Source organism: Artemia sp. Qi Xiang Cuo, chromosome 1, assembly GCF_049724085.1.
Source record: "Artemia sp. Qi Xiang Cuo chromosome 1, ASM4972408v1, whole genome shotgun sequence".
NCBI classification, from domain to species: domain Eukaryota; kingdom Metazoa; phylum Arthropoda; class Branchiopoda; order Anostraca; family Artemiidae; genus Artemia; species Artemia sp. Qi Xiang Cuo.
This window is the reverse complement of record NC_142794.1, coordinates 101996204-102016395: the sequence shown is the minus strand read 5'-3', so window position 1 is coordinate 102016395 and position 20192 is coordinate 101996204. Positions and strand designations below refer to the sequence as shown.

The 20192-nt window shown below is 33.3% G+C and overlaps 1 protein-coding gene across 1 annotated transcript in view; it reads right to left on the bottom strand.

Annotated features, from left to right (window-relative positions):
- Positions 1-1375: 1375 nt before the first annotated feature.
- Positions 1376-20192, bottom strand: part of LOC148957021 (WD repeat-containing protein WRAP73-like) — a 66168-nt gene continuing 47351 nt past the window's right edge. The window contains exons 5-6 of the mRNA XM_089092800.1: positions 4234-4431; positions 1376-2771 (exon numbers count right to left, since the gene is read on the bottom strand). Coding sequence (XP_088948926.1) covers positions 2557-2771; positions 4234-4431 — 413 coding nt within the window. The 3' untranslated portion in view covers positions 1376-2556. The remainder of the gene's footprint in view (positions 2772-4233; positions 4432-20192) is intronic.

Genomic DNA, 20192 nt, shown 5'->3' with positions numbered 1-20192 from the left:
AATTCTTTTTTTTATTGCAAATTTAGATCCCTTTTTTTACATTTTAAAATATATATTTTGTTAATAAATATGGTTCAAAAAATGTATATATTTACACTTAACCCTAAGTCTTCTTTTATTGCAAATTGAGCTCCCTTTTTTAAAATTTTAAAATATATAGTTGGTTAATAAAGATGGTTCAAAACATGTACATATTTCCACTTAACCCTAAGTCTTTTTTTTATTGCAAATTGAGCTCCCTTTTTTATATTTTCAAAGATATAGTTGGTTAATAAAGATGATTCAAAACATGTATATATTTCCACTTAACCCTAAGTCTTTTTTTATTGCAAATTGAGCTCCCTTTTTTAAAATTTTCAAAGATATAGTTGGGTAATAAAGATTGTTCAAAACATGTATATATTTCCACTTAACCCTAAGTCTTTTTTTTATTGCAAATTGAGCTCCCTTTTTTTTAATTTTCAAATATATATTTTGTTAATAAATATTTTTCAAAACATTTATTTACTTCCACTTAAACCTAATTCTTTTTTTTTATTTAAAATTTATCTCCCTTTTTTTTTATTTTTAAAATATATATTTTTTTATTAAATATTATTAAAAAAATGTATATATTTCCACTTAACCCTAATTCTTTTTTTTATTGCAAATTGAGCTCCATTTTTTTAAATTTTCAAAGATATAGTTTGTTAATAAAGTTGGTTAAAAACATTTATATATTTCCACTTAACCCTAAGTATTTTTTTATTGAAAATTGAGATCACTTTTTTTTAATTTTCAAAGATATAGTTGGTTAATAAAGATGATTCAAAACATGTATTTACTTCCACTTAACCCTAAGTCTTTTTTTTTATTGCAAATTGAGCTCCATTTTTTTATATTTTCAAAGATATAGTTGGTTAATAAATATGATTAAAAACATGTATATATTTCCACTTAACCCTAAGTCTTTTTTTATTGCAAATTGAGCTCACTTTTTTTTAATTTTAAAAGATATAGTTTGTTAATAAATATGATTCAAAACATTTATTTAATTCCACTTAACCCTAAGTCTTTTTTTTTATTGCAAATTGATCTCCCTTTTTTTTTAATTTTAAAATATATATTTTTTTAATAAATATTGTTCAAAAAATGTATATATTTAAAATTAACCCTAAGTCTTTTTTTTTTTGAAAATTGAGATCCCTTTTTTTATATTTAAAAAGATATATTTGTTTAATTAAGATTTTTAAAAACATTTATATATTTACACTTAACCCTATGTATTATTTTATTTCAAATTTAGATCCCATTTTTTTAATTTTTAAATTATATTTTTGTTTAATAAATTTTTTTAAAAAAATTTATATATTTCAACTTAACCATAATTCTTTTTTTATTGCAAATTGAGCTCCCTTTTTTTTACATTTTCAAATATATAGTTTGTTAATAAAGATGTTTCAAAACATGTATATATTTCCACTTAACCCTAAGTCTTTTTTTATTGCAAATTGAGCTCCCTTTTTTAATATTTTAAAATATATAGTTGGTTAATAAAGATGGTTCAAAACATGTACATATTTCCACTTAACCCTAAGTCTTTTTTTTATTGCAAATTGAGCTACCTTTTTTTTAATTTTTAAAGATATAGTTGGTTAATAAAGATGGTTCTCCATATTTACACTTAGCATCAAAGAATACAAACGTTGATAGTAGTGTTATAAATAATCTTGCAATAATTCAATATAAATAAAACATGTATATAGCATTTCTTTGGCAATTTCCTTCCATTTTGTCCTATTTTCAATTAACTAATTATGCACTTAATCAAGAATCTACTGTATCTACTTATGGTGTACTTATGCTACTCAATTTAGGAGCATCAGCTTTCATCAGAATTATACTTATGTTTTGAAGTTGCACAAAATTGGACATTTTTTAGTTTTCATGTATTTGTTTTTCGCGAGCAAACTTCAAAATAAAGATTAATCAAACCAGGACTCATAAACACCAATCTAAGAAAAAGCTGCTTGTTTTTAATTCAAAGTTTTTTTGGGTGTGCGTTTGGTCTAATCTAAGTAAGTGAAATAAGGGTTCATCTATATTTTATTTTCTTCCGGATTCTATGCCATTTGTTGTATTATTATTTCAGTGCATGATTTTTATGTTCATTTGTCTTTTATTAACCTTGCATCTTTGGCATGCTCTGCTTCTTGTGCATGCAATTTAATGTTATTGTTAAGCCAATATATTGCGGCTCTTTTTAATATTAGATTTGTAGCTAGTTGCTAGAAAATAAATTGTGAGAGTTCGAAAATCAGCCAACACATGAAAAATAAAAACAAGTTTCTGCCTAAAATACAATGTCAGATGGGTATCAAAATATCACACATCCGTCTCTAGATCTGACAAGTCTATTCACGCGAACTATTTTTCATAGAATAAGTCTTAACTTGATATAAAGACCTGTCCAAATGACAAAGCTATGTAGACAAATTTAAACGGAATTTTTTGCTTCCCAGTACAGTTTTTAAAATGGAGATGTAACCTTCTGTACCCAACTGAAGATAACCTATACTAGCAATTAAATATTGGTAATATCTTATAGCACCCTTTACTATATGCCAACAGAAGATTTCCTGGATCGCTCCACTGGAGATGTTTCCCTGGAAAGGCTTTTTGGTTGGTCCACTCCAAAGAATGACATAATGAATCAGCGGGAGACCAGATGAAAATGGAATCACTTCCAGTTGCAACTGCCAAATTATTAGACGTAGGACACCACTTTAAATCTAAAATTGGAAAATGATTGGCTTTAGAAGTAGGCTGTGCAATCAGACCAATATTTATGGCTTGAATAGTGGAGCCGAATTCAAAGTACCGAGGACAGTGAAAATTAAATCTGAATGTGTGAATTGGTTAAAAAGAAGCTTAAATAAACATATATCTTTAGAAAACAAGAGAACAAAGAATTTAATTTTTATTGATAAATAAATCTATATGCCACTATACAGTTTTTCGCACACGTGGGACCAAAAAAAAAAAAAAAAAAAAAAAAAAAAAAAAAAAAAAAAAAAAAAACGGATGAGCAATCAGCTAAAAAATAAGCTAAAAACATACGGCACCAAAAAGCTTAAGAAGGTGTGACTTTTCTTGGAGGGTTTAGTTGCATTTTGGAACCAAAAGATTGTTAATATTTAATTTTTCTCGTCGAAAATCGTTGCAAAATTTAACTAATTAGTTTTGCTTGTCTATTTTCACGGTTCAATATGGCAACAGTGATGAAATTGTGGTAATTTCCTAAAAAAGAAAAAAAGAAAAGATTTTTAAACAATTAAAAGAAAATTCTAAGAAAATTCCTGTTTTCTTTGTTTAAAGACACCGAATTGAGTTAAGAGGACAAGAAATGTTTGATTTTCATGTGTTTGGTGCTTTAACACTAACCATCGACCTTGTAAGCCCCAATACGGCTATAAGAAAACCGATAAAATTTCCTTCTTATAGCAATTGCCTATGGGTTTGTCATGTCCCTGCAACCATCTTCAGGGCTGTCACATATCCACTTATTATCTCATATGTGAGATCAACTGTAGTTATAGGTAGTCGTCGTTCGACTGTCGTTAGGCAGTCAAACAAAAATTAATGGGGTCTTTTGCAAGAAAAATAGGCTGAAAACTGGATTGTGAAGGGAGAGAGAGAGAGTTCTAACAAATTGAGTTCTTGCGCCGGGAAGATTAATCATTGGACATGAAAACACGGTGCATGTGTGCTAAGTAAGACATTGATACTGTCAAAATAGTTCTATGATTAAAAATTGGCAGGATACTAGGAGTTTAAAGGGTCAAAAGTTGTTAGCAGAAATTCAATGTAAAGGATAAAATCTAACTACCTACTCCTTGAGTATGAATCGCATAATGACGAGCATGAACGTATGAATCATATATGCATTTTCATAACTGAGTCGTGTACTATAAGGATACTAGAAGGATAATCGTGTACTGGAAGGATACTAGAAGGATTAATTCTACCTAACCCTCTGCAAATGCGTAAGGTAGACCATCTGAGCCACCCCGCCCCCAAAATCTTAGTTTTATTTACGATTTGCCTAATAATTTCAAAGATTTGTCAGAAACTCAGCCTACTTTTTTAGTCTTTAACGAACTTGTGTCCTAAATTCCCGCTCTTCCGAAATACATGAAAAATTCCAGCATATTTTTCCAAGGCTTTTTATATGAATAATATCATATATCTTACCGGTAACATTATTAATGAACGTAATAAGACAGATAGGTGCTACTTTTTTGACATCCCAAATCCAAACAGAAGAGAGAGTGGAAGTGACGACAGTTGAAAGAAATGTGCCATCGTAACTGAAAGACATTTTATGAATTATTTGTTCTTTCTTATGCTTTTGTTTGCTCACGACGTATGGTCTGGAATGCACCGTCTCATCTGGAAAAAAGAAGGTAAATACAATGTACAGTTAAAGAAGGGGTACTTTTCTATTATAGCGACCCCACTCAAGAGTTACTCTGTGTAAAACTCGAGAACAAACCTAGAACCGTTTTTCATCTGTCTGTATAAAGAGAAAATTAGCTTACGCTCAGTGAAGAACAAGTGACGGGTTACAGAATACATTAGACTATCATACTTATATAAGTTGGGCTATATATTTGCACATTAGGGGGGGGGGTAAAGTATTTGGACACCATGAAATAAGAAAACAATTTGTACTTCATAATATGCAGAATAATTGTAGCTTACACATTTTGCATGTAGAACCGCTATAGTTAACCCTCACCCCCTCCTAATGTGCAAATATAAAGCCCAAATTTGTTTCCAAAGTATTATATTTCCATAATGTTTTGGTATTTTTTATTAGGATTAAGTTAACCTCACTTCTTGAGTGGGATCACTATTACAGAAAAGTACCAAAGAAGGTTCTTGAAGTCGTAAAACAGCAAGGAGGGGAAGGTCTACCTTTCAGAAAAGAAAATTCCACTTTAAAGCAAAAATTCTTTCAGGGTTTCACAACCTGAGAAGAATAATGGTTCTAACAAAATTGCCAGAAAACATCACATTTTGACAGGTTTTAGTGCAAGATTATCACACACTTCAATTTAAAAAATTAAATTTCAGTTAACTGACATTTTATAAACAGTTGAATTTTCTTTTTCTGGTTTGACTGTTATCCTGCAACACGGTCTATAAAGTACACAGAAGGGAAGATTCGGTCCCTTTCAGAAGAAAAAAAGTTGTGCATGCTAGGGTTAAGGGATGCTATCAAGACCGTAATCGAGGCGGACGGAAAATATCCTTCTTCAGTCTCACCACATTAAAATAAAGTACTATCTTGATTAAACGTAACGGTTTATTATGAACATTTACTACTACTGCTACTATTATTACCAGAAACGACGAGACAGCATTAGTTCAACATAGCCGTGCACATTTTACCTCCTATCCATCCTTTTCAAATCTTCACTCTATCCTAGTTTCTACAAAGTTCCTACTTTCTTTACGTATTTTGTTATGACTTCTTTCCCCCCTATTCTTGGTCGTCCACAATTCATTTTGTCCTGCTCAGGAGGTGACTTTTACCAAATCTCTGCTTTAGACTAAACTCTGTGTACAAGTGGATGTGTACCATTGAAGAATTGTTTGCAGTAATAGCAAAGGTTTGCTCGTGGCGATAGAGATTTCTCCTATAGCGCCACTTGGAGATCAGATTCCTTTGGGAGCATTTACCTTGGAGACTGGCGAACTAGTTACCTATTATTGGACTAGACTCAGACATATAAGAGAAACAAACACTTATAAAAAGATAAGAGATTTATTAAACTTACATGATCAGTTGTACAGCAATGGGTCACTTCAAAGACAATAATAATGGTGACCAAAATAATTTCGTACTAAACGTTTCAGGTCTCACTTCATATTAAAATTAAAAATACATTGTCCCTACTCCCAAACGCAGTTCTTTCGTCCTGCGCTCTAGGGACTGCCTGCCATTGGCTCACGGGCCCCAAGGACGCGAACCCTCGTCCAATAATACGTCTTAAATATTTTTGATGATTTAGGCGTTCGCACGGGTCTTATCGTTTAAACTTCCTTAAAATTATTGTGCGTAGCACTTTTCTTAGTGCTCACTGTCTTAGCGAAATCCAAAGATTGCATTTTATTTTCTTTGCTGATTAAAGACTTTTTCATTTTCGAAACTAGATTTAGCTTAATTGTAGGAGTCCGAACTAAAGAAGGAACTTTATTTTGGTATTTCAAGTACATCGTGTTTTACTCCCGGTACATATCACCCTTCCCATGAAATAATGACGCCCCGTCATTAGTTACTGCCCATCAGGAGTTTTAAAGTTTTTCAATTGTTTTTCTTGTTTTATTCTACATCCCTATCTAAAATTCATATAACGGACTAAGATTATTTTTGGTCCTAGGTTAGCTACTATACTAAAGATTTTTTTTTTATTTTTCTATATATAACACTGTTTACTTTTAATTTTCCAATAAGGTTGGGACTATTCTACTTTTACTTTTGTTCTCTTTTTTTTTTTTTTTTTTTTTTTGCTGTCTATATTAACTACAACGTACTATATACACAACGTTAAATGAATAACATAAAAATATTACACCAAATTATACTTGTGGTACATACATAAATGATTTATAACATACAATATTTGGTTCAACATATTCACTGATGACATTAAAACACTTTCACTATTTAGATTTTTGCATTGTCAAAGCTGTTAGGAAGTAACACTTGTAGCTTCACATCTATTCATCACCTTTCGTGTCCTTAGTGTACTACACCCTTCTGTTGTAAATTACTGTCCTTCACTCCTTTTGTCGTGGCAAAAATTTCGAAGCACTTACGTTATGGTTTCTTCGTGGAACAGTTCGAGTCTAGTTGTCTTCACACGGTAGGTTTTCTTCAACTATCATCTAACTTCAAATATCGTTAAATATCGTTTATCTTGTACTGCTCGATGGTGTTCTCAGAGTTAAAGTTCAAATTGTCTTTAATTTCTGCTTCAAATATCTTCAAATGTCTTTAAGTGTCATTTAACTTTAAATATCGTTTATCGTGTGCTGATCGATGAAGTTCTCAGAATTAAACTTCAAATTGTCTTTAATTTCGTCTTCAAATATCTTCAAATGTCTTTAAGTGTCATCTTACTTTAAATATCGTTTAGCTTCAAATATCATCACTATGCTGTCAAATTATTCTGGGGTCCATAGTGACTATCAACAGCGATATCTACGTATTTATATCTTGTACTGGCCGATGGGTTTCTCAGCGTTTATGCGATTATATAGTTCGTTAAAGCACTTGATACTGAGGTTCAAATATAGTGTTACCTGATACATAATATGGTTCATAGTCGAAGAAACGACGATCGAAGGTAACTGTTGTTTTCGTAGACGAAGCTGGGATGGAAATTGCCTGAAGTTATGGTGAGTACTCTGCGCTGGTTGAGATATGATTAAAATAGATGCTACTGGGTCGTATCTGTACTGGGCAGCTTATTGTAATACTCAATGAACAAAGTGTCCGTTTACTTTCCTTCAATAAAAACAACGCGGCAGAATCACATGTTCTTTGAAGTAAATACACATACAATAATTCACTCATTAATTGGGTTATAATTTCTTAGCTATGAGACAGAAGTAAATAAATACACTAATATTGGTACTCACAATGAAAATCTAAAACAGAAATTTCTTCAAATTTGTTTTGATAACGAAAATATCGATATTAAATACACATAATTTACCCTACATTATTAAGTTTGAGGTCTACTTTTAAAATACTTTTCATGCCTGCATTGTTCACGCAAGTCCGTGCTATATAAGAAACGCATGTGCAGCGTCATAACCGCACGGTTTTACGCAAACGATACTACAATGAGGGAATAAGACATAACAAGGACTAGTGGAGACCTCTATACCCACTAGTTTTCTGATGTCTTCCCTATTTCTTGGCTTAGACGTTCTCATGGGGTTCCGGGTTTAACGGCTGAAATGCAGAGGTTGCAGAGGTTCTTAGTCTCAGGATTTTTCCGTAATTGCAAGTCAACATTGGTGCCTCATATTTGCTTTTCGAATAAGGTCATTAGATGCAGGATTTCCAAGCTTGCCTCCGTAGATTCCAGTTAATGCTTGGCAAAGAATATAAGAAAAATAAAGAACTGACATCAATATCTTTTTAGAAGGCTATTGTTTGAGCAAATCCTTCAGCACTAAATAAATAAATATTATATTAAAGTATTATTAGAATCCTTTAAGCGAGAAACACCTTAACATTAATCGGGAATTCCTTGTGGGTTTTACTTAGTCGCCATTGGACATACACAGGGTTTCAATCCATATATCTTAACTGATCAAATGGTTTTAAAATTTTACGTATTATTATTGAGATATAATTTCACATCCGCCGTGAAATTCTTCAAATAAACGTACCAATAGGTTGTTTGGTTATAGTTACCAATAGTTGGCTATTAGTACATATATTACTCGAGTAAGAAACACATGAATGAGCAATGTGTAGGCCTAAAATAATTATAATCTGCGCTAAGATAAAATATTTCATATAATTAGACGCTTCTGTACTGGTAGTTTTTTTTTTGATTTTATAAAGCTGCCAGATATAAGGGTATAGCCTACTTAATTGCATATTTTAAAAACTAAAATTCTTTTAAAAATAAACTACGCTCAGAATTATTCGTGTTTACTTCAGCTAATAAAAACAAATTAGCTCTATCAAAATATACTGAAAACTGGCTGAAATTTGTACGGGTATAATGGTGGTGAATAAATATAGGTTTCAAGAGTAAATTTCTTTATTATTTAATATATCAGATTGGGATAATTTAATATAGCTGTTGCTCAAATAAATTTCTCATAAACTAAAAAAAAGTTGACACATGAAAAATTTTTTTTTTACAAAAATAAACATTTTTCGCTAAATGAAGCACAGTCTTTTCAAGTTAAACATAAGCACTAGTCTAACTTAAATAAATTATCAGGTTCTAATTAGTTTATTGAGATAATTAAATTTTAATTAATAACTTATTGAGAAATCATATTTTAATAAATAATTAAAGTAAAAATTGAGTACGGATTGATTATTAGAATAATTAAATAAGAATTTGACTGATATTTTAAGCAAGAAAAATGAACAAAACGGCAAGTAAAAAGGAAGATTAAACACTAAAAACCTAAAAATAGAGCAAAACACGATTCAGATCAAGCTCTAGCTATGAATAGTGTCATATTATCGAATTTTTAATTCAAGTTAGGCGTATTTGATTTATTTTTGATTAAAATTTTTTTTTTTTTTCAATCTTCAAGTGGTAGGCAATTTAAGCAGGGATTATAAATATTAGAAGACTCTTATGCCCGTTGTAGAGATGAGATTTCGCCTCGAATTAATCCATGTATAAAACCATTAGTAAAGATATCACCGTCATCACCTTGCAGTCTTATTATTGGTAGAAATTAAACGATAAGTAAAAAAAATTTTTGTTTTGTTTTTGATGACATCAATTTTGTTTGGACCTGGGTCGAATTTTCATAGAAAATTCGAGGGGACCTGAGTCAGTATAGGTAAGATATAACGTGACTGACTTGCGAAAATATGTCACAAAAATTAGAGCACAATATATTTCATAGATAAACCAATGAAATTAAAGAACATTTTTGTCACAGAACTATAGAACAGTGATCTCTCTGTTATTGTATACGTCATAGGTATAAAATAATGAAATTAAAACACTTTTCTCTTCTTTTTTTTTTCTTTCGCCTCGGAGCTATAAGAAAGTAAACTCTCTGTTTCTCTTTAAAAGCATTCTGATCCAAAAACGAAAACTTAACTAGATCACAGAAGTTTCTATTAAAACTTTAATTATTGTTTTGACTGGCCCTGATTGGCATAAAAATACTAATTTTTTACACTTGAAGGACTGAGAAATATCCCTTCCTACGTTCATTTACACACAAAAAAATTACAAAACAATCATGGGCCTTGAATTCCTACCCGGGCTTCCCACAAGACGTGGTCCAACACCATTTGTCGTTCTTAGTCGACCACGAGCTTCCTACCTTTGGTTATTTTCTGTTCCAACCTTTCTATTATCCTTTGAAAGGGCATAGGAATAACAGTAACAAAAATAAGACATCTAAAACTTAATCAAATCCTTACTTGGTTAACTCTAAATGCACACTGTTGAATTTATTATGGTGTTCAATTTATTATCTTTGAAATTTGTCTTTACATTTATTAGTGTTATGTAAATCTGTCATGTTTTTTTAACCGTTCTACCTGTCTGTTTCGTGATTATCTAAGCGGTGTCGTTAGGATTTTCCTTTTTCGGTTTTTCTTTCGAAAATATGTCATACTTTTTGTATTTCTTTTTAAAAAACAAGTTGAAGGGTATAGTCGAGTTTGTAATGTGTGAGGCAGCTGAGGTTTGCCTTGATTTACCAATTTCTTTAGCTACTATTGTCTCTGATTATAATTAAGAATCTTCAGAACTGGTTTCTGACGAATCCGGATTGGAGCTTTGAGAGGTGGCACTTTGTGAAGTGTCACCTGCCATTCCTTCGTAAGTTTCTGCTCCTCCGGAAGTAGAAGGTTTGTTCTCTAAGGCCTCGCTTTGAGTTCTCAACTCGGGGGATTTGAAAGAGTCTTGAGAGCTTTGGGAGGAATCAATAGTTTTTGCGGGGTTCCTCCATTGTTTGAAGGCCATGTCTTCAGGAGGATGGGGCATTCTTTGCAGTAGGGATTCCCTCCGTGAAGACCACGTCCAGTCGTGTTTAGGTTTGTCCTTTGACACAGTTATATAATGATATCGACCTTGCTGGTCATCCTTTGGATTTTTATTCCCGGGCAATGTACTTTGACTCGTTTTTATGGGAAAATTTATTAAATCAATAGCTTCTCGCAGGTTTGTTTTAGTTAAATCTTTGAGAGGAGTTTTGTTTACATGAAGGCCGTGGGTGTATACAGCTCGGTTTAATTCTTCAGGTAAGGACAGGGGACTTTCTATGGGTGTTGCCGGGGAAACCATATCGTCGGTAAATCTGTGGGGGGGACAGGGGGTCGAGATTCTATCGGGGAAGAATTGGGTTTTTGGAGATATTGTATACTCTAAATCTCCCACACTCACCGATTAAGCAAGGTTGGGCCTGGTGTTCGACTGAAGGTTATTGAATAATAAGTGTATGTGTGATTTTTTTCTTAGTGACCTAGCTATAGTCCATATACAAGAATAATTAATTGTTTTGGTAGTCACTTTCATATAAGATATAATAGTTTGTGAAATTAAAGGTGTTGATATATAAGCAACGTTGGATCTGGGGCTCATATTCCGACTATGACTAATCAGTCGAAGCGGGATGGGATACCCATCTCTCTGGAAATTTGGCTGTTTTTATTCGGCTAACATGCGCCTTGTAAGTTTTTCCACTCTCGGGGTTCTCCATTTTAAAGGTATATTCATTATCTTATTTTTTGACTATTCTGTAAGGACCAGAGTATTTGTTGGAAAGTTTTTTTCCTTCCGTTTTTGCCTCGTTCTTTAGGTAAACGAAGTCTCCTACTTTGAAATCTATATTCCCCCTAACTTTGGGTTGGTTTCTTAGCTCTTGGTTTATTTTACATTTTTCCAATTCTTGACTAACTGTCTTATAAGTTTTCATCATCCTATTTATGAATTCTTGTTTATAATCTTCTGAGTCGTGTTAAAAAATCCCATAATAAAAAAACAACTCAAAATGGATTATAAAAACTAGAACAAAAAGTAAATAAAAAGGATTTTATCTGGTTGTTTCGGAATAAGCAGTGTTGATTACGTTAGTTAAATAAGGTAAGAATTTATCCCAGTCGCTCCTATTGTCTTTAGTATAAATACTTAGAACGTTCGAAAATATTTTATGCCTGTTTTATATTTTGCCAATGGCTTTTGGATGGTAAGGTGCTGTCACAATTTTATATATATTAAGGAAACTCATTAAATATTTTTTTACTTTTGCAATAAAATTGCTCCCGTTGTCACTCAAAATTTTATTATGAATGCCAAATTGTAAAAATAATTTTGCTAAGGCCTTACTTGTGGCATAAGCACCTTGATTTTTTAATGCTTTTGCAAAAGTAAATCCGGAAAAGTGATCTACAACCGAAGGAATACACGTATGGCCTCTGCTAGAAACAGGTAAGCCTCCATTTGTCCCGTATAGGTCAAATGAGATAATATCGAAGTGGTACTTTGCTACTGGGACCCTTCCCATTGGAGGATTTGGATAAGCTGGGGGGGTTTTCTCAAATTACATGCTTCGCATGTACTTACAAATTCTTTAAGTTTTGTCAGTGCCGATTGTACGTAAAAGTATTGTTTTAACTTATGGAACATTTTCATAACTCCTAAATGTCCACCTGTGTCCGAATGAAAATATTCAAATGCAGGCCCTATCAAGCTTTGTGGTAATACAGGTATTATCGAGGTTTGGTTTCTATTTGTCTCAGCAGTCACAATCCTACACAGTATTTCTTCATCAAGGTCGTAGTAAAAATTATCTATCTCTTTTCTAAGAGTTTTGAATTTATCAGGTAACGCCTCATCATTCACAAAATAATCAATTAGTGCTACACACATTTCGTCTTTTTTTTGCTTTCTTTTTATATTTTCCAAAGACAAGGGACAATAGTTAGTCTTATTTTCTTTTACTGCGTCTTTGGCTTTGTTTTTCTTACATCTATGTTTGCTTTTAGCATTAATAGCATTAACTTCATTTTCTTCAGTTTCCGACGGGTCATTTTCTGGATATCTACTCAAAAAGTCGCAAGCTGCGTTTTGTTTTCCCTTTAAATGTTTAAATTCATAATCTAGGTCTTGGATTTTCATAATCCATCTAGCTAGAATGCCCGGGGGGTTTTTAAATGTGTGCAGGTACTGCAAGCTTTTATGGTCTGATCGTAATATAAATTTTCTACCACTTAAATAATGTCTAAACTTGTCCAAGTGGTAGATAATAGATAGTAATTCTAAGTTTGTGGCGGAATAACTGCTTTCGCCCTTTGGTAAAGTTTTACTTGAATAGCATATAACTTTTTCTATTTGTTGAGGCGGTCCCTGTAGAGGGTTATGGTTTTCTACTAGTATGGCTTGCAAACGAATTTCGCCAATCCCCTTCGAACTAGTATCCGTTGTAACGAAGAGTTTTCAGCTTTTGATATCAAGGAGTGACAAAAGTGGTTCAGAAAAGAGCGGCTTTTTGAGTTGTTCTCGTGACGTTTGAGCTCCCTGGGACCAGGTAACACTATGGGAGTTTCCTTTCGTTAGTTCCGTGAGGGGTTTCGCAATTTGGGAATAATTGCGTACAAATTTTCTAAAGTAGCCAGTAAGTCCTAAAATTCCCCTTAATTCTTTCATAGTTCTGGGGGGCTTGAGGTTTTCAACACATTTTATTTTATCCGGGTCTGGGGATATCTCTCTCTTGGTTACTACTACTCCCAAGAATTTAAGTTTAGATTGAAATAAATTTACTTTCTCAGGCCGGCATTTTCAATTGCCTTGCCTGAACTTCTCGAACACCTTAGCTAACGTTGCTAAGTGTTGCTCGGTGTTTTCACCCACGCATATAATATCATCAACAAAATGAATTATATTCTTTAATCCTCTTAGCAGGTGCAATAGGTGTCTACATAAAGCGCTTGAACTTGTTTTAAGCCCAAATGGTGCCCTCAATTATTCATAAGATCCATATTCGGATGCTGAAAATGCAGTTTTATGGACATCCTTTTCGGCTATTTTCACTTGGTGGTAGCCTTGGGTAAGGTCCAAAGAGGTAAAAATTTTTTTTTTGCTTGAAATTGAGTCAAGAATTTCGTCTATTCTTGGTAGAGGAAATTTATAGCTAACTACTTGTTTGTTGAGAGCCCTATAATCTACAACGAGCCTAAAATCTCCATTCTTTTTTTGTACTAGGATCATTGGTGCACTATACGGACTTATACTTGGGCGTATAATCTCGTTCCTTTCTAATTCATGGATTTTATTTTTTAACCACTCTTTGTGCTTATATGGCACGCGATATGGCTGTTTTGCTACGGGATTACCAGTCGTTAAAAATTAATTCTGGTAAAATTGGATAATCCCGATGTCATTTTAAGATTCAGAAAATAAATCCTTAAAAATACATAAAAAATAGCATAATTTTTTATTAAGTTACATATACGTAATATGATCCATTTTAAATTTGTTTACAAATTGCGATTTAGTCAAAGGATATTCGTTATTTGAAGTTTTAATACCGTTAACTAGGTTTCTTTTTGAATTTTCCCATGTATTTAAATCATTTTCCGTTAAAACCTGGATTTGGACTAAACAAGTCCCCTTTTTAATTGTAATTGTATCGTTTTCATGGTTGTTGGTTACCCAAATAAAACCTTCTCCTTTGTCATAATATATAATCTGTTCCTCGCATAACAGATTTTCGGGTATTTCAGACGGTGTCGCAAACCATATTTCTGATTTGCTAATTACTGGCTCGATCATTTGTGATATTTGAATTTTTTGCATCGTTTTGGGAGGGATTTTTGTTTTCCTTATCGCAAATCCGTAATATTTCTCTTCATTTTCATTGTTTATTAGATTCATGCTGGCGCTATGCTGCGCCATTGCGGCATCTTGTGGCGTCACGTTGGGTTTTACTATGTTTTTCCACAATTCCACTATTTTCTTAATTTCATTTGATCTGTACTGTCGCATATCTCCTATTTTCATTTTCGCAGATTCAATACTGTTATTATTTAAATTTGCTTCATTTCTGCTATATCTCTCAGGATAATTGGACAAATTTCCAATTATGCCATGGCTGTCCGAGACATGGGGCTCAAAATATTTTGACATTATACCACTAGAAATTTTGTTTACTGTTATGTTATCTTCGTAACCTCTGTTACGATTTCTTAAGGTAGAAAATTCTTCCTCCACCTTAGCTGGGTAGACCAACCTCTCGTTGGCTACGTCTAATAGTATTCTATTAGACCTTAGAAAATTTGCCCCTATAATAGCTTCATATGGGAGATTATCGCATATGATGAAATTTGTCATGAATGTTCTATTGTCTCTTTTTAAGTTTAGGCAAATTGACCCTTTTGCATTTAATTTATGGCCTGTAATACTTGTTAAATTGGGATTATTAGGGTTCTTTTGTCGCCTAATGTGCAGAGGCATCGTATTAAATACGCAAGAGTTTATGATATTTACAGTAGCTCCACTGTCAATTAAGGCCGTAAAGTAAACGTTTTCTACAAAAAAATCATTAAATATAGGTAACTTGTTAATAATATCACTACAAGAAGGCACTAGTATTGTTTTGGACCTATTAAATATCCCTGGCACCCTCGGGGTCCAACTTATGTTTCTGAGGGGCCTGAAGCGTTTCCCTGAGAATTTATTTCATTTCTCGGTGCCTGTAACAGATATTCAGACGTATTAGGCTCCGTAGGCATATTTAAATGATTTACGTCTGCCTGTCTTTGCCATGTATTATTATGGTAACGTGGATGTCTCGTGTCAGTGCCGTTTGCTGGCACTGTTTGCCAGTGCGGTTGGCTTGTAAAATTTTCATTTCTCATAGGGAAATTTTCATTATTTTTATATTGCATTCTCGCATTATATTGGCCTTGGCGAGTATTTGGGTTTTCAAACCTGTAATTAATTTGCCTGTTGGGGAAAGGGCTGTATAAATTTGGTTGGTATGCATTATAAGGTACGGATTGGTGCATTCCCCCCTGGCTCTAGCCTATTGCATGATTGGTGCTAAAATTTGTTCTTCTGAACAAATGGTCAACGTAATTTTGCGTATTACTGACAGCATTTCTTGGTATGGGATTGGTGACGTAGTGGCACTCTCTTGCTATGTGGCCAACATGATTGCAGTTATAGCACCTTATTATTGTAGGGTTAATGGGCTGAAAACGTACTGTTTTCTGCCTAGCGGGTTCTGGCGTTTTTCTTATTTTTGCTACTGGGGAGTTATACCGTGAAAAGAAAATGGGGGATGTCTGATCGCCCGTGAAGATTATGTTCGCGTTTGAGTCGCCTAGGCTGTTTATTTTTGTATTACTATGATTAGCAACCATTTTATCAACTTCAATTAGTCGTTCTACCTCTTGGACTGCAAGGTCCAACGTCTGAATATTCTTGGATATTACTACTCTATATAGTTTTGGGGGTAGCCCTTGCAAAAAGGTATTTAGTATGACTTTTTCATACAGTTGCCCCGAGCCACTTCAGTATTTTGCTTCTACGGAAATGCGTATCTTATCCAGATATTCCCTTATATTTTGTGAAAAATCAAAGTTCACTACTCCATGTTTTAATTTATTTATTGAACTGGTTTCTATAAATCTCCCTTTGAATGCTTTTAACAAGTCATCAACCGTAGTTATTGGCAAGTTGGCGTTATTTCCTACGGTATGTTCGACCTGTTTTAGAAAGGTTAAGGCCTGGCCTCTTAATCGTAGAAGCAGCATGTCTTTTAACGCTCCAACGTCTGTTTTTGTTAATTGTACAAACTGGGTCAATTGGATATTAAATTCGTCAATATACGATTGACCATTGTATTCCGGGATAGATTTCGCAATTTATATATTTTTTGCGACTAACTTCTGCACTAATAGTAATTCATTTATATCGTCCATTTTTTTTTTTTTTTTTTTCGTTTATATAGAATTAAATTAAAATTTACATAAACAATTTTTGGGTATGCTATTATCAACTATTATAAAAAAGGGGTTTACAATAGTATCCAATCGGTTATATGCCAAATAAAATTTCTTATATTTATGTATCTCTCCAATAATTAAATTTGAATTACAGAGTTTAAACAGCCTAACTAGTTTGCAGTTTTCCTCCAATTTTCGACTCGCGCCATTTGTAGCGATGGAAGTTTTTCTTGGCACACGATATGGCGAACTAATTAGCTATATAGGCTAAATACAGACATATAAAATGGAATAAACAGAGATAAGAAAGGGACAATAGTCTTTTTATAATTTTGCTAATGCCTTACTTGTGGCATAAGCACCTTGATTTTTTAATGCTTTTGCAAAAGTAAATCCGGAAAAATGATCTACAACCGAAAGAATACACGTATGGCCTCTGCTAGAAACAGGTAAGCCTCCATTTGTCCCGTACAGGTCAAATGAGATAATATCGAAGGGGTAATTTGCGACTGGGACCCTTCCCATTGGGGGATTTGGAGACGCTGGGGGGGGTTTTCTCAAATTACACTCTTCGCATGTACTTACAAATTCTTTAAGCTTTATCAGTGCTGATTGTACGTAAAAGTATTGTTTTAACTTATGGAATGTTTTCATAACTCCTAGATGTCCACCTGTGTCCGAATGAAAATATTCAAATACAGGCCCAATCAAGCTTTGTGGTAATACAGGTATTATCGAGGTTTGGTTTCTATTTGTCTCAGCAGTCACAATCCTACACAGTATTTCTTCATCAAGGTCGTAGTAAAAATTATCTATCTCTTTTCTAAGAGTTTTGAATTTATCCTACCGACCGCACCATTTGTACCATTGAAGAATTATTCGTGGTAATAGATAAGGCTTGCTCGTGGCGATAGAGATTTCTCTTATAGCGCCACCTGGAGATCAGATTCCTTTGGGAGCATTTACCTTGGAGACTGGCGAACTAGTTACCTATTATCGGACTAGACTCAGACATATAAGAGAAACAAACACTTATAAAAAGACAATAGATTTATTAAACTTACATGCTTAGTTGTACAGCAATGGGTCACTTCAAAGACAATAATGGTGACCAAAATAATTTCGTACTAAACGTTTCAGTTCTCACCTCATATTCAAATTAAAAACACATTTTCCCTACTCCCAACCGCAGTTCTTTCGTCCTGCGCTCGAGGGGCTGCCTGCCAGTGGCTCACGGGCCCCAAGAACGCGAACCCTCGTCCAATAATACGACTTAAAGATTTTTGATGATTAAGGCGTTCACACGGGTCTTATCGTTTAATCTTCCTTAATTATTTTGTGAGTAGCACTTTTCTTATTGCTCACTGTCTTAGCGAAATCAAAAGATTGCAGTTTCTTTTCTTTGCCGATTAAGGACTTTTTCATTTTTGAAACTAGATTTAGCTTAATTATAGGAGTCCGAATTAAAGAAGGAACTTTATTTTGGTATTTCAAATATATCGTGTTTTACTCCCGGTACAGATGTTGATTCTACTTCTGATGTGAATAACAATACATTTTCTTCATCCTACCAGTCTAAGATCAAAACTCATGCTAAAACTAAGAAAACTAACTATTTTCCCCTTCATTATGTGTAGTATGTCTCCTTCAATATCCTTCCCACTTAAATAAATAAATACTACATAATCTCCGTTCGTATTTCCTAACTCAGGAAGACGAGTTTCTAAACCTCTCAACAAGCCCAGTTCGAAAAGTCTAGATTCGTCAGTCAGAATATCAATACAGTTGCTGTCTTTCAAAGCTACTCAAAGTAGCGATTGTGGTATGAAAAATGTGCGAAAGGTCCACCCAAACACCACTATAAGGCGTCACAAATGCCGTCTCTTTTGGGAATAGGGATGGATAAAACAGCTCATGGTAGAGTAAAGATCCACAACCCTCTCAGAGCATTAGAGCAGCTCAGGCCTTTTACACTCAGCCTTCACTTCCCGGGGATTTTTCCGGTATTTATCCCGCAAAGCTGATAAAAACTTCAATGTTTCTTTACTTTTTTGGGAAATTTTGACCAGCTCCTTAGATTTCTGTTCTTTCTACCCATAATTTTGTTTATTTAGTCCTAAATTATAGTTAAATTTAATCAAATTTAGTTAAAGCTAATCAATTTAGTTGATTGATCTCATCATTAATAAATCTATTCCTTAATTCAATCCTGGATGAAATTTCAGGATAATACAGACAAACTAAAAAATTGAAGAGAAAACACATAAATCAATTGCATAATAGTTCGAAGTGACAGTCATTTTTATTAAAGGAGAGTCAGATAGTGAAAAATTAACTTTTAGAAATCTCTCATTTTTATCACATATTTAACAAACTTTTTAGCCTAAAGGGGGAGGGGCAACTAACTAAACCTATAAAAGCCCTTTAAAGAGTGTAAGTGACGAAATATTCATCTCCGGTTAACAACTGAAGTATTTTTACAGACACTGTGAAGGCACTCTCAGCTGAAAACTTACAGCCTACACTATAGACTGTTTGTAAGTTTCCAGCATCTCCCTGAGGCCTTTTCTCTACTTCTATCTAATTACCATTAATAGAATATCCATTTACGGCAGGGAAGCTCATTGACTTGATGGATAAACACGAAGCAAATGAGGGAAAGATAGAGTGTATAATAGACATACTGAGTGACAGGGTATCGCGGTTTACACTATCTGGAAACTTTCCTAATTTCTTAGCCTTTTCCAATTTTCCCAAAAGCGGAACAGCTGGACTTCAGGAGCAAAGCTATTATAAATGTGTTTTCCAAATTAGATAACTATTTTTATTTTAAACCAAAATGCATAGCAGATTGATAAGGCACAACAAGTTTGTCCACAAAGTTGCACATTCTAGGTCGACGCAAAACTAGTTTTTTTTGCTTTTCGTGTCAATTTTTTCAGTTTTTTCTAAAAAAATGAACTGTCAGTAAATGTTCGTTTTTCTATATATGAAATACAGTCCCGGTGTAAAATGAAGAGCTGAGCCCCAAGATGAAAGCAAATTCGATGTACAATATACCAGGAAGAAGTTTCATAATCATCAATATGTGATTTTACCGTTCTCATCGTTGTGACCTCTTTTTCACCATACTAACAGAAGACAACTATTCTTAGATAAAATGATGAGCTAAGCCCAAAAATCAAATCAACCTGATTTAATGTCTATTAGAAAACCCGTTTCATACTCATCAATATGCAGTTTTTTTTATTTTCATTTGACATGTTTCTTTTAGCAATTATTGTCAATAAGTCCCGTTAATGCCACGTGTTTGCTATCTTGCCATCTATAGATACAAAAAAATCATTCGATGTATCTGCCACCTAATAAGCTAAAAAAGTTTTACTGCGAATTTTCTCATTTCCCATTGCCTTGACATTGAAAGGTAAGAGATCATTTTTGTTTGTGTCATCATTTCAATCAAAGA